Consider the following 14,706-nt stretch of genomic DNA (forward strand, 5'->3'; position numbering starts at 1 on the left):
AGAATTACAGATGGCTTCTTCAGATTAAGTGATCTTCATATTGATATATGATCGAAAATAAACTAAGATCATACTGTACAGGACTACAGATGAATTTTATAGCTCAAAACTGTTAAACTGTAACAAATAAAGAATTTTCTTGTTACACTGCCCTTTGCAGCTATGTTAACAAGCACAACAAATTTAGGACCTTTTTGGCCTTGGACTATGAAGATCAGTTTAGACAATTGCATGATTAGTTGCAAGTAATGCACAACAAACTGTATTTTTAATGCGTTGTACCATGCCCATCAAAATTTTGAACAGAACTGACATAATTTAAAGAAACCACCTACTGTTTTTCGGAGTTAAATACTAGATACTTATTGGTCCATTACAACTTCATATACTATCTGTCTTCGTTGTATTGATTGAACACTCCAACTTACGATGATACGATAGAAAATTTTAAAATGAGGATATAAATTGATGTAATGCCTTCTCCTTCCAATTTGGTGGCAAGTTATTTTGAGAGCAAAAAGTGCAGTGACTGTCCCTTAGATGAACCAACAAAGATTGGTGGAGAGCCTCCAACAACTCCGCCACATTTTGAAAACATGCATAGCCCAGAGAGACCTCTTAACCGGCAAATCTCTGCATACCCTTTACATCAAAGCACTCATTCCACCGTCTACTTACTTCTCCAACCATTTCATCCTTCTCTATTCTAAGTGTGGCCTTCTTACCGCTGCTCGCAGGGCTTTTGAAGCTACCCCTGAACCCAATGTTTTCTCTTTCAATGCTATCCTCAATGCATATGCTAAAGAAGCTCAGCCTCATCTTGCCCACCAGCTGTTTGATAAAATACCCCAACCGGATATTGTTTCTTACAACACCCTTATATCTGCTTATGCTGATCTTGGTTACACCCTGCCTGCTCTTCGGCTCTTTCTTGATTTGAAGGACACGGGTCTTGTTATGGATGGATTTACTCTTTCAGCTGCTATCACGGCTGCTAATGACAATGTTGATTTCATTACTCAGCTTCACTCATTGTCTATATCTGCTGGGCTTGACTCTTATGCTTCTGTTAATAATACTCTCATCACGTATTATAGCAAAAATGGGCATCTTGATTATGCACGAGAGGTTTTTGCGTCAATGGGTGAGATAAAAGATGAGGTTTCTTGGAATTCGATGATTGTTGCTTATGGGCAGCATAGGGAAGGGATAAAGGCGTTGGCTTTGTATAAAGAAATGGAACTTAGGGACTTATATTTAGACATGTTTACTTTGGCAAGTGTATTGACAGCACTTACGTCCATGGAAGACTTGCGTGGTGGGCTTCAATTTCATGGTCGGTTAATCAGAATGGGTTTTCATGAAAATCCACATGTTGGAAGTGGGCTGATTGATTTGTACTCAAAATGTAGTGCTAGTATATCAGAGTGCAAAAAAGTATTTCAGGAAATACCTTATCCTGACTTGGTGCTCTGGAACACAATGATTTCTGGATATTCGCAGTCTGAATTGTGTGAAGAAGCTGTTGCTTGTTTTAGACAAATGCAGCTTGCTGGCCATCAACCTGATGATTGCAGCTTTGTTTGTGTGATTAGTGCATCTTCTAACTTGTCATCACCATCGCAAGGGAAACAGATTCACTCTTTGGCAATCAAATCTAGTATTCCATCCAATCGTATATCAGTGAACAATACTCTCATTGCAATGTATTCTAAATGTGGAAGTCTGCAAGACGCAAGATTACTTTTTGATAGAATGCCTGAGCATAATGCTGTCACTTTAAATTCTATGATAGCAGGATATGCTCAGCATGGGCATGGAACAGAGTCGCTGTTACTATTTGCATGGATGCTTGAAAGCAATATTACACCTACAAACATAACATTCATCTCTGTCCTATCGTCATGTGCACACACTGGAAAAGTTGTGGAAGGGAAGAAATATTTTGGTTTAATGACTGATAAATTTGGGATAAACCCAGAGGCTGAGCACTATTTATGCATGATTGACCTTTTGGGTCGAGCAGGAAAGCTTGAGGAAGCAGAGACACTAATCGAAACAATGCCATATAATCCTGGTACAATTGGCTGGGGCTCATTACTTAGAGCATGTCGAACACATGGTAATATAGAGCTAGCAACAAAGGCAGCTAACCACTGTGTTCAGCTGGATCCATCAAATGCGGCACCATATGTCATGCTTGCGCACATGAATGCTTGTCTTGGCAGATGGGAAGAGGTAGCATCGATTAGAAAAGAAATGCGAGACAAGGGAGTGAGAAAGCAAGTGGGTTGTAGTTGGATTGAGGTGGCCAACAGGGTTCACGTCTTTGTGGCAGAAGATAGTTCTCATCCGATGATAAAGTTGGTGTATAAATTCTGGGAAGAGATGTCAAAGAAGTTGAAGCAAGAAGGGTATACTCCGGATTTGAGGTGGGCTCTGATGAGAGATGATGGAACAAGGCAGGAGGAGAAAGAGAGAAGCTTATGGCATCACAGCGAAAAGCTGGCAGTTGCTTTTGGGATTTTATCGACCAAAGATGGTGAACCTATTCTTATCATAAAGAATTTGAGAATATGTGGCGACTGTCATAATGCAATTAAGATTCTATCTGGTATGACAGGAAGAGAGATTACAGTAAGGGATTGCCACAGGTTTCATTGCTTCAAGGGTGGGGCATGTTCTTGTGGGGATTACTGGTGATGGTGGATAATTAGCAATCAGATGCTAATCTGATTCCCGTCAATTCATGTGATTGCCATGGGCTGTGGAGAGTGAAGTTGTGAATGTAATACTGTGTGCTTTGAGTTAGTAAGATGGACTAGATTATGTACTGAAGAGTTCACAGCATGCAGCTTTCTGGTTTTTGGATTGGATTATCGAGTCTTAATCCATTTTAATCTTATACGCTTAATGCTATACATGATCTCAGACCCAACCAGAAGTGCTAATCATTTGCAATATATATGCATTTTTTGAGTAGGGGTATGAAAGATGACAACCTCCTGTTCATTCACTGCAAGGTTAATTACAAGGCAAAATCTGATGTTACATCTTAAAGAGCTGAAATGGTGCATGCCTGAAACAACAAAAGAACCCTACAAAATCCGGGAAAACAATGAAGCAGCAAGAAGTTTAGTGGGTGCAACACATTCCCAGCTAGCATATGGTAGGTCATATGGAGAAAAGGAAATCGTAAAAGAAATCATTAAGCTTGAAGCTGGTTGGATAACAACAAGGGTAATATTTTTGACCATGAATGACTGAACAACAGGAAGGAAGATCATTTTGATCCAATTAAATGTTTGTCGCTACATGTTATTTATTTATTATGTGATGATATATGCAAATTTTGATATCATAAACATTTGTAATTCCACAGTGCACCATCCATACTGCTTCAAAATACCATTTCTAAGAATCTTTCTATGTATGGGTACTTGGATCCTGAATATTACATGAACCAACAGTTGACCGAGAAAAGTGATGTATATAGTTATGGAGTGGCATTGCTAGAGCTGAAGTGATGTATATAGTTATGAAGTGGCATTGCTAGAGCGGATAACTGCAGGATCTCCAACAGAGCGAGGAAAGTACATTGTGAGACTGGTTGCAGAGACTATACATGATTTAAAAGATAGCACCGGACTGTACCAATTAATTGATCCAAGAATAGGCCCAGGTTCGAAATTTAAAGGTGTTGATTAACTATTTACATTTGCAATGAGATGTGTTAATGAATCCGGGGCCGAGAGGCCTTCCATGGGTGAGGCTGTGAAAGAAATTGAGAGTATCCTTGAACTGACCGGAAGCATGAACAAGTATACTGAAGAAGAGCTCACTTCAACTAGGTACAACTCAAGTCAGTCTTGACGATTTTTATGATGACAAAGCTTTTGATTATAGTAGTAAATTTCTTCCTTGTGGCATGAAGACTACTTACTTAAGTTACTAAGGAGTATATCTGTCTGTGATTCACATTAGTTTGTTGTATTGAGTACAAGTGATCTTTGGTACTTATGATTCTTCTGTTGTAGTACTAGCTATATATAAAGTCAGAATTACATATGGCTTCTTAAGATTGAGTGATCTTTGTATCAATATTTGATGGAAAGGAAGTTAGATCATACTGTACAGAACATCCTTTGTTTGAAATTTTGTTCTGTTGGCTGTATTTCTAGTTGTTTTTGGGCCAGCTTGTGTGCGTAGCGATTGTATATGGGCCAACTTTGGGATTGGACTATAATGATTATTGTATTGTCTGTGGGATTTTAATTAAGTTAAGATTTTTTAAACCTAGGTGACAACATTTTCTTTAATTTCCCTTTTTAATTCCTTCCACTTTCAATTTTATGTAAATATTAATTATCAAAATTTAATTATTTCTATATTACTTATCTATATTTTAGTTATTTCATCTTTTCTTTATGAAAAAAAAAATTAAAATTATTTCCTTTGGTTCTATTTAAGTTCATTATTGTGTAATTTTTTTTGAAATTATGATATCCTTTTTAGCTAAAACTTTTAAAATTGATGTACTTGCTTCAGTGCGTTTCAAAAAAATTCAAAAATTTATTCCTTCTGTTCTACTTTAATTTAATTGTGTATAATTTTTTTTGAAATTATAGAATCATTTTTAGCTCCGACATTTGGTTCTCACTTCTCAGTCAACGTGCTTGCTTGTTGACGGGAGGCTATTCTTGTAATTTTAACTTATAATAATGTCAATTTCTATCATTTCCGTTGCAAATATTTATAGAAAATTGTCAATTATGAAATGATAATATTTCGTTTTTCTTACTTCAATACTTTTTAATAAAACTTACTAATGACTTATTATAATTTCTTAATAAAATTATTTTAAATTTTTTTACTTATTTTATTATGTTCTCCCACTATACTTTCTAATAAAACTTACTAATTGCTTACCAAAATAATAAAGGAAATTTTAACTCATGCTCATAAACGCTACTGGAGAATAGCACAAGTTCTCTTTTGAATTTTTAGAGAAAAGTTTAGACCAACTGATTTGTAAAAGTTTTTGTAATAAAAAACATATCTTAAATATTCCACATATATTATTGTGCACGGGCTATCTTTTACTAGTATATTACAAATTCGAATTCATTCTCTAATTTTAATTGCATTTTCTCTTTGTAACCATTTTTTTTTTCGTGCGTGTGTGACAATATTGCGTTTTTTTCTCTAAATATGCAGACGAAATAATTTTCTCTAAATAAGCAAATTGACATAATTCTCCAACAATTCAAAATTAGAAATCCAATTATTTAGGACTTGGGAGCAACTTTCAATTCAATAAATTCTTGTCGTTTAGTGATGATAAAAATGATTGTGATTAATAATTTAGGAGTATCCAGTAATCGTGCAAAAGACTGCTCCATGATTAATTTGCACATTGCTTATACTCTATTTTGAATTTACTAATCAAATTTTGACTTTGACAAAAAAAAAATATAAATTATTAAAAAATAATAATTAATATAGTAAATTTAGTGCGAAGAAAAAACTTATGAGGTGCAATAACCAAACAAGTTGCAGGCCTTAGGTTATAAATTAATTCATGGTAGGTGAAGTTGTTATGTTCATTTTTATAAAATTGCCCCCCATTTAATGCCGTCTCCTTAAAAGTTATTTATTGCTCTTTTTTGCTTTTCATGGAAATACTATAAGCAATGCACGTTCTGGTATTACTGATCATTCATTTCATTTCCAATAAAAATATCCATATACGGTATTTTTTTTTAGTAAGTTCGATCAAAATTTTATATTTATCTTGAAAAATTTATTTATAACTATGTATAAATTATTAAATTAGACCTACTAAATTAAAAGAACTAAAATCTTAAATTTAGAAGCTTCAAATCTTTACTCGGCCACGTCACAACAACTAGATCAGCCAGCTAGGTTGTCAATTGTCATTGACTAATTTCATCTTATCCCATCAAATACATTCAAGTCACTATTGAAATTATATATGTATATATATAATTTTTCGTCTTTCTCATGTCGTTTGTGATGAATTTCAAAACCTTATGTTACTTTAAAAATATTTCTTCTTTTTTATTTTGTTTTAAAATAAATTTCATGCCATGATTCTTACATTTTTCGCGGTATATGATAATATAATTTCATCAATTATTATTTTCAATAAAGTTTATCATATATATTTTAATTAAACTGAGTATTTTTATTCCAATAAAAAAATTAATAATATGTCATATAAGACGGAGCTCGTTGAATGAAGGTATATATATATATATATATATATATATATATATATGGCGATTAAAAGTACTTTCAAGTGGTAGACTGATTTTATTGAATGAACAATTGCATTTTTTAATAGATTGAAGCATGAAATACGTATTAGATGTATTTAAATTAAAATGACTAAAATCTCCCTATTAATTATTCGCATGGATATTGATGATTTGGATATGAACACAATGAATTAAATTACATAGATATTAATGCTCGTAAGATATTTGACAAAATTTAGGAAAATAGAGACCAAATTTCACTGATAAAAATTAATGTATTCGATAGCTATTTTCACGTAGTTGACTTCCACAAGCTAATAATACTAGTACACGTACATGATTCAACACCTAGGAATACTAATAATAATTTTGTTGACCATAATCGCTATATCAGGTATTTCTCATCTTCTTGTCTTGTCTTTTATTTTTATTTTTATTTCTGATACGTCGGTGATCATATAAAAAAAAATTCGATAAAAAGTAATCGTGAAATTGAAATACAAAACTTTAGTTTATTTTAATATCATATTAAATTATGTGTGATTATTTCATTTAAAAATTTAAACAAAACACTTTTAAATTCCGCACAAAATAAAGCAGGATTTATGTATTTAAATTGGAATGGATATAGAATCCATTGAAGACAAAAAGGTCACCTTTTAGGTCAAACCATAAAATCTTCCTTTTGGCTTTCTCCTCCCGTCAGGCAGGGCAGGGCCATGATGTGTACACTGATTGTTTAATTATTATTTTTTTTACATTTTTAATTATTAAGTCCGATACAATAATCTAAAAATACCAAAAATAATGTAAAAAAATGCTTTTATCCGTGATAACGTCGGTATTTAAAAGTGAAATTCTAAAGCTTAATGAATAGAGTAATATAATGTATGTATTTAGATAATGTCTGACTCAATACACGAATTATATCGGTTCATTCAGTAAAACTAATTGAATACTGCTGAACTCGTAATAATAATTATAAACAAGCAAACTTATAGTCACAGCCCATTCTCTCAGTTTGGGAAAAACACTAAATTAATTTCGAAAAAGACAATCATCACTTATGAAATGATGAATTGGGTTCAGAAGAAATTCAATGCCAAACAAGACTAGGTCAACTCGTGAAGCTACACGGTCATTAATGGTGGGTCTCAGATGTACGTAAACAACACCTTTTTACGTGCTTTACAAAATCACTAACTCTTATACCAATTTTATTCGAGCGGTTCTATTTATTTATTTGATTTTGATTTTACACAAATTTTTAATATTAAAACTGTAGAGATTCGGACATAATTAGAGCGGAGAAAGTATATACTATATATTACTATTTGTTTCTTTATATACTAAAATAATGCGTTGACATTGACACGATAAATTAGGGCTAAAACACATTAGTAAGTACCTATTGGTGACTCCATTTAAATATCTTCTTAATTATAACAACTTTCACTAACAATTGGACCTAGAGCTATTCGATCTCTATGGTAGGGGAGGCATTCAATTGAATCTACTTAGTTAACAAATTATTTCGCTTTTTATTTTTCGTAGTTTGACACTTTGACTTGACAAAAATTAATGATTTTGAAATGTATGTCTTAAATATACCGAGATAAAAGACTTTAGTTAGATGAGAAGAAATTATCTAGTGTATTTTGTCAGACGCATATTATATTATCGCCTCACTTTTGCTTCTTGGTTTAATTTCCCTAAAGCGTGTGGAAGGATTGTTCAACTGCCCCTCTAGGCAACTTCTTTTGAATGACTTAGTTGACAATGACCATTAAAACATTAATTATTCATACCTTTTAATTTCCAGAACAACTAGACTTAATCTAATAATCTGCAACCTAATCAAGTTGTTAATATTTTAATTAGAATCAACACCCGATATATGGTCAATTGTTATCAAGACAAATATTCAATATTTGATTGATGCCTCTAATGAAGGGTTAACTTTGCCTAATTCATGTAATTTGTTGACTTTTATGGCAAGTAATGACCTAGTAAACTCAACGTGGTGTGTGATTTTTATAATTCATATATTTTTCTATAGGAGAAAATATTGAAGTTGGAGGTCAATCATTTGTGTCTAAATAATGTAAACAAAATAAAATAACATTTTCACGTAGAAGATTTTTTTTTTTTTTTTTTGGATGAGGAGGTAAAAGTCTATATTTCGAAAATTTATAGAGTCAGTTGGCTAAATGGAACAATTCATTATTCAACTAGTAAATGCAACAGATAGCTGTGCCTGTCATTGTTAGATATTATTTTGTCGTGAGGAGCAGAACTTGAAAAAAAGGATTTAAAGTTAAAGTTCTATTTTTGATTTGTTGAGGAGTTGTGATTTTAATTTGTGAAGTTGATCACATATATGGTAGTTTCTCGGGCAATGATACCGCGAATTCTTCTCTGTTTTCTGTTTGTTTTGATCCATGTTCTGTCAATAGCAGCACGGACTAATCCTGATGATTGTAAGTTGATTTTGCTGTTATGTACAGTACAATATATTTGATTTAATCTTAGCTTTTCTTCGGAAAAGTTCATTTCTCATATGGTCAGTCGACTAATAGTTGAGTGATCTTATTATTCAGCTGCTGCTTTACAGTCTCTCAAGGATAGTTGGCAGAATGTTCCTCCCAATTGGGTTGGAGCAGATCCCTGTGGGAGTAGTTGGGACGGAATTGGATGCAGAAATTCACGAGTGGTTTCTATGTAAGAATTCGATGTGTATTCCTTTCTCAACTGCTTAAAGTTACATAATTCATAAGGTTGATGTCATTTTTCTCAATTTCAGTACATTGTCAAGTATGAGTTTGGAAGGTCAGCTATCTGGGGATATCCAAGGATTAGCTGAATTGGAGACTTTGTAGGTTTTCCTTTCATTTGTCATGTTTCTCGTTCACGCCGAGCAATACTTTGGGATAGTTTGTCAAATTCTAATTATTGACTGCATCATATAGGGATCTATCATACAACAAGGAGTTGAAAGGATCTCTTCCTCAGTCTATTGGAAAATTGACAAAGCTATCAAATTTGTAAGTGAATGTGAATTAACATCATGCATTCGTTTACCAGCTAATCTCGTGATGATATGCTAATGATCTTTTCTTAATTTCATGACAGGATCCTTGTTGGTTGTGGATTTTCTGGACCAATACCAGACACCATAGGATCTCTGACCCGGCTGGTTTTTCTGTAAGCATTCTGTGGTACTCTTTGTAGTTTGAATGCGTAACCGGTATGTGACATATCTTGCAAGAATGTAACGAAGTTTACTCATTTATTTGGTTTAAGGTGTTTGACTGAACAGATACATAAGATGACGGCTCAGGGATTTTATAATTATATCAGCTTAAACTATGATTTCTTAGCTTTTTTGTATTGTGTACATAAGACCTGATCATTTTTCATTTTTTGTTTGAACAAATGAAGTGATAAGCATCTCGAATGAACGATTTCATGACAGAAAAAGGAAATGGTCATAGATGAGCTGCTTAAAATGACTAATGTAATGTGTGCTTTGATGCTAGCTGTACTCAAAACTTTGGTTCATCTCTAAGAAAGGCAATACAATTCGAAACAGTGAAATCAGTTCATGAGGAGTTTAATTCATACTGCTATTCTTGTGTTTACTAGCTTATCAAATCTGAATAGTTGTGTTTTTACCATATCTATCTGCATATGATTTCTTCCAATCCTTCTTCTCGTATACGCTCTAAAACAGCGCCATTCTGTACTCTGCAGATCTTTGAACTCTAACAACTTTATTGGAGGAATACCTGCTACCATTGGCTATCTGACAGAGCTTTATTGGCTGGATTTAGCTGACAATAAGCTTACAGGAACAATTCCAGTCTCTAATGGGAGCAGTCCTGGTCTTGATTTGCTTGTTCACACTAAACACTTGTACGCTTCTCCTTTTTCTTGATATTGTTTTTGTCTCTCAACTGCATTTTCTAAGATTCTACATTTCTTCAGTCACTTTGGGAAGAATCAGCTATCCGGTGAAATTCCAGCTGGTCTTTTCCATTCTAATCTGTCCCTTATACATCTGTAAGTTCCAATCTTGTTTCTGAAAGTAGTCATGCGGAAGATCTTGATAATTATATCATAAAAAACTTTCCTTTCGACCATGCTTTCCGGTTTCCTCACGGTGGTATATTCTAACTTCTAGGCTAGTTGAGAACAACAAGTTTACTGGAAACATCCCGGATACATTAGGACTTGTCCAGACGATGGAAGTGCTGTAAGTATTGTTATCTTGTGCTTTCCCTTTGTACTCTAGTAAAGTTGCTTGACTCTATATACCTTATGAATTGTTTGTGAACTAAGCTACTGGTCCTGTCAATAGTCGTCTTGACAGGAATTCACTTAGTGGATCTGTGCCACAAAATCTCAACAATCTCACACATGTCAATGAACTGTAAGTAGAAACTGAAATAATTTTCTGAACTTACTGCATCTCCTTATGATTTCCTGATGTAGTATATATTGACTATATATTACAGACACATGTCGAACAATAATTTTAATGGTCTTTTGCCGAATCTTACTGGCATGAATGTCCTCAACTACTTGTAAGTTGCTTATCTTAAGTTTTTTGCCTTTATCCCTTTGAGTTGTTTATCCATTATTGCTCAACGTTGTACTGTAAATATCTCACCTCAATTTATTTGTTCTGTAAATATCACCATTTCCATATCACCATCACGGGAACTTATTTTTGCAGGGACATGAGCAATAATTCATTTAATGCTTCAGATTTTCCATCATGGATCCCGAACCTGATATCTTTAACATCATTGTATGCTCTCTCTCTCTCTTACCTTTTTTTTTTGTGTGTATGCGTGTTTGGGTATGCACAGCTATGAGCAGGTGCACAAGTGCATGTTTATTCTGTTCTATTGTATGCCTACATCCATTTGAATATGGACAGGTTTCCTGTTTTTTCTTCTCATTCTTATGGATTCAATTCCTAAAAATTCTTTTAAGCCTAATGAATGACCTTATATTGGCAGGGTAATGGAAAACACAGGACTTCAGGGAACAGTTCCAGCGAGCCTTTTCAGCCTTTACCAGCTGCAGACAGTGTAAGTGTCCCTTTTACTTTGTGTCGTTATTGTACAGACTATAGATTGAGAATCTGAAGTTAAATTTGTCTTAACTGAAATGGCCTAACTCTGTATTATGTTGAGATTTGATGACAAAGTGCTCATTGCTTGCAGCATCTTGAGGAATAACAAACTCAACGGCTCACTTACAATTGATACAACATATAGCAACCAGTTGCAGCTCATTGATGTGCAAAGAAATCTTATTGAATCATTTACTCAAAGACCAGGGTACCCCTTTCAGATAATGTAAGTTCTATTCCTTGATTCTTCGAGCCATAAACCACTAAGTGTTGAGAAACACATATGTTGGACAGTTCTGTTGCCTAGCTTATTGTGAGATATGATTTATATCATTTTCATTAGCTCATTTCTTTACGTTTTCCCTCTGCAGGCTTGCAGGTAATCCTTTTTGCAACGAAGGAGGAGATGGGACACAAGATTACTGTGTCAAAACTCAACAAACTGAGACATATTCAACCCCACCAGAGAATTGCTTGCCAACTGACTGCAGCTCTAATCGAGTTTCTAGTCCTACCTGTAAATGTGCTTTTCCATATACAGGAAACATAGTCTTCAGAGCTCCTTCCTTTTCAAACTTGGGAAATAGAACTACTTATGAGACTCTCCAAAAGTCCTTGATGCAAACCTTTCAAAACCGTCAACTGCCCGTGGAATCAGTTTCCCTCAGTAACCCAACAAAAAATTTGGATGACTACCTTGTAATACACCTGCAAGTTTTTCCATCTACCCAAGATTTTTTCAATCGAACTGGAGTTTCTGGAATAGGTTTTGTGCTTAGTAATCAGACTTTCAAGCCCCCATCATCATTTGGACCTTTCTTCTTCATTGGTGAAGCCTATAAATACTTTGACGGTAATAAAACTAGTTCCTTTGCCTATTTATCACTCATTTCTCATCTACGACATATATGTGCAGCCTAATCTATAAATAATATAAATTGTAAGTGAGCCGTTGGAGCAGCATCTTAGTGAAGTTGATAGTTAAGAAGTCTGAGTCTATGTATATGCTGTTCTCCAGGGGCATCCTCCGAATCAAAAAAATCAAGTAGTACAGGCATTATTATTGGAGCAGCAGTTGGTGGTTCTGTCATTGCAATTATAGCACTAATCATTGGAGTTTATGCTTTCCGGCAAAAGAAAAGAGCTGAAGATGCTGCAAAAAGGAGCGATCCTTTTGGTAAGATTTGGAACTATCTAATTAGATCATTTACTTATTACTTCATCTTATGGTGGTTGTTTGCTATCTTTGTTCTTAATGCAGCATCCTGGGACTCGAACAAACATAGTGGTGCTGTTCCACAGCTGACAGGAGCTAGATTTTTCTCATTTGAGGAGCTCAAAAAATGGACCAATAATTTTTCAGAAACCAATGATATTGGTTCTGGTGGTTATGGAAAGGTTAGCTTTTATTGAACATGCGCGACCCCCTCCCCTCTGCCGTCATCATAACTGAAACTATCAGTATATCAAGAAGATTGTTTGAACCAGCTTCTCTCTCCAATGAAAGAATTTCTCGGACTACTATTGGAACTGTAATAAATTTTTAAACTGTAGAAGTGTGTCTACAGGTTTACAGAGGAACTCTTCCAAATGGAGAATTGGTCGCAATCAAAAGAGCTCTACAAGGGTCTATGCAGGGTGCACATGAGTTCAAAACTGAGATAGAGCTTCTCTCAAGGGTTCATCACAAGAATGTCGTTGGCCTTGCTGGATTTTGTTTCGATCAAGCTGAACAGATGCTTGTGTACGAGTACATTCCTAATGGCACCTTAAAAGACGGTCTTTCAGGTATATGTTGGTCCCTTCTTATTTATTCACTGAAGGTAGCTCCTTTTAACTAGATCAAAACAGAAAATGTACAATTGTACATGTCGAAAATGTAATGAAATTTGCACTTGTAGGCAAGACTGGCATCAGGTTAGATTGGATGAGGAGACTGAGGATAGCCGTTGGAGCAGCCAGAGGTTTGCAGTATTTGCATGACCTTGTCAATCCTCCCATCATACACAGGGACATCAAATCCAACAATATTTTGCTGGATGATCGCCTAAACGCAAGAGTTGCTGATTTTGGCCTGTCCAAACTTCTAGGTGACTCTGATAGGGGTCACATTACCACTCAAGTCAAAGGAACAATGGTGAGTAAAGATTCTATGAACGCCTTCCTGAACTTGTTTCGTGTTAGAATATTATAGACCTGTATCCCTCAAATTTTTGATGTCCATAAAGTTCAGAAATTTAATCATTTGTCAATTGTTTAACAACCATTACAAACACTATCTCATTGTCTAATAAATAAACAGGTACATTATTTACCTCATAATTATGTCCTTTTGATGGATTTATCAGGGATACATGGATCCTGAATATTACATGACAAACCAGCTGACTGAGAAGAGTGATGTTTATAGTTTCGGAGTGGTGCTGCTTGAGATAGTTACAGGAAAAGTTCCTATTGAAAAAGGTAGATATATTGTCAGGGAAGTGAAGACTGCAATGGACAGATCAAAAGACATGTATAACCTTCAAGACATTTTGGATCCTGCAGTTCGCGCAGGTGCAACTCCTAGAAGTTTAGAGAAGTTTGTGGATTTAGCACTCAAATGTGTTGAAGAAGAAGGAGCCAACAGACCTTCAATGAGTGAAGTGGTGAAAGAGATCGAAAATATCATGGAGATGGCGGGACTGAACCCGAATGCAGACTCTGCATCTTCTTCAGCAACTTATGAAGGACCAAACAAAGGCATGAACCATCCATATACTGATGAAAGTCTCTTTGTGTATAGTGGAGCATATCCTAATTCAAAGGTAGAGCCGAAGTAAGATCAGTGTTTTTATGGTTTTTCTTAGCTTGTGGAATTAAGATTGACACATAACATGCTTTGGCCTGTTATGTGTGTACAAATTTGAGAGCATGCAGAATGATTCAACTAATTTTGTCTTTGGAGTAAATTATTGTACAACAGTGAAGATATTGAGTTTATTTATTTTTGGGAACATTTATTTTTACCTTCTGTAAAAACTGTGTAAACTTTTTTTCTGATATCAATTAGGATGATCATTTGTATATGGGAATTCACATATTTTCATCCTAATATAAATTGTGCATTCAATGTAACTCTCATGGTGTTCAACTTCCATAAAGCATGTGGAAAAGATTATTCAACTGTCCCCTCTTGGCATTAACTAGTTGACAATGACCCTTAAATCTAATTTTCGTAAAACAAGAAAGTTTACCTTATAATTTTCATTAAAAAAAATCATGAGATTGTTAGTGTTCATT

At 34.5% G+C, this 14,706-nt stretch overlaps 2 protein-coding genes across 2 annotated transcripts; both read left to right on the plus strand.

Moving 5' to 3' along the window:
- Positions 1-62: 62 nt before the first annotated feature.
- LOC107014154 (pentatricopeptide repeat-containing protein At3g49710) lies at positions 63-4,174 on the plus strand. Its single transcript, XM_027917854.1, has 2 exons — positions 63-3,240; positions 3,383-4,174. Exon 1 carries the CDS (start codon positions 541-543, stop codon positions 2,701-2,703), a length of 2,163 nt encoding a protein of 720 aa, XP_027773655.1. The 5' UTR covers positions 63-540; the 3' UTR covers positions 2,704-3,240; positions 3,383-4,174.
- Positions 4,175-8,093: 3,919 nt separating this feature from the next.
- Positions 8,094-14,498, plus strand: LOC107004097 (probable leucine-rich repeat receptor-like protein kinase At5g49770). Its single transcript, XM_015202331.2, has 19 exons — positions 8,094-8,761; positions 8,882-9,002; positions 9,085-9,156; positions 9,251-9,325; positions 9,414-9,485; positions 10,035-10,196; positions 10,269-10,343; positions 10,465-10,536; positions 10,642-10,713; positions 10,799-10,867; positions 11,020-11,094; positions 11,309-11,380; positions 11,516-11,650; positions 11,796-12,277; positions 12,443-12,601; positions 12,686-12,822; positions 12,993-13,212; positions 13,326-13,561; positions 13,773-14,498. The coding sequence occupies exons 1-19, from the start codon at positions 8,662-8,664 to the stop codon at positions 14,244-14,246; spliced, it is 2,880 nt and encodes a 959-aa protein (XP_015057817.1). The 5' UTR covers positions 8,094-8,661; the 3' UTR covers positions 14,247-14,498.
- The last annotated feature ends 208 nt before the right edge of the window (positions 14,499-14,706 follow it).

The sequence above is a fragment of the Solanum pennellii genome, chromosome 1, assembly GCF_001406875.1.
Source record: "Solanum pennellii chromosome 1, SPENNV200".
Taxonomy (NCBI): domain Eukaryota; kingdom Viridiplantae; phylum Streptophyta; class Magnoliopsida; order Solanales; family Solanaceae; genus Solanum; species Solanum pennellii.

Excerpts from the sequence above, each read along its gene's own strand:
- LOC107004097 (XM_015202331.2), top strand. The coding sequence starts at position 8,662 with ATGGTAGTTTCTCGGGCAATGATACCGCGAATTCTTCTCTGTTTTCTG. Across the intron at positions 8,762-8,881 it reads ACGGACTAATCCTGATGATT|CTGCTGCTTTACAGTCTCTC; the intron begins GTAAGTTGATTT and ends CTTATTATTCAG. Across the intron at positions 10,537-10,641 it reads GTCCAGACGATGGAAGTGCT|TCGTCTTGACAGGAATTCAC; the intron begins GTAAGTATTGTT and ends TCCTGTCAATAG.
- LOC107014154 (XM_027917854.1), top strand. The coding sequence starts at position 541 with ATGAACCAACAAAGATTGGTGGAGAGCCTCCAACAACTCCGCCACATT.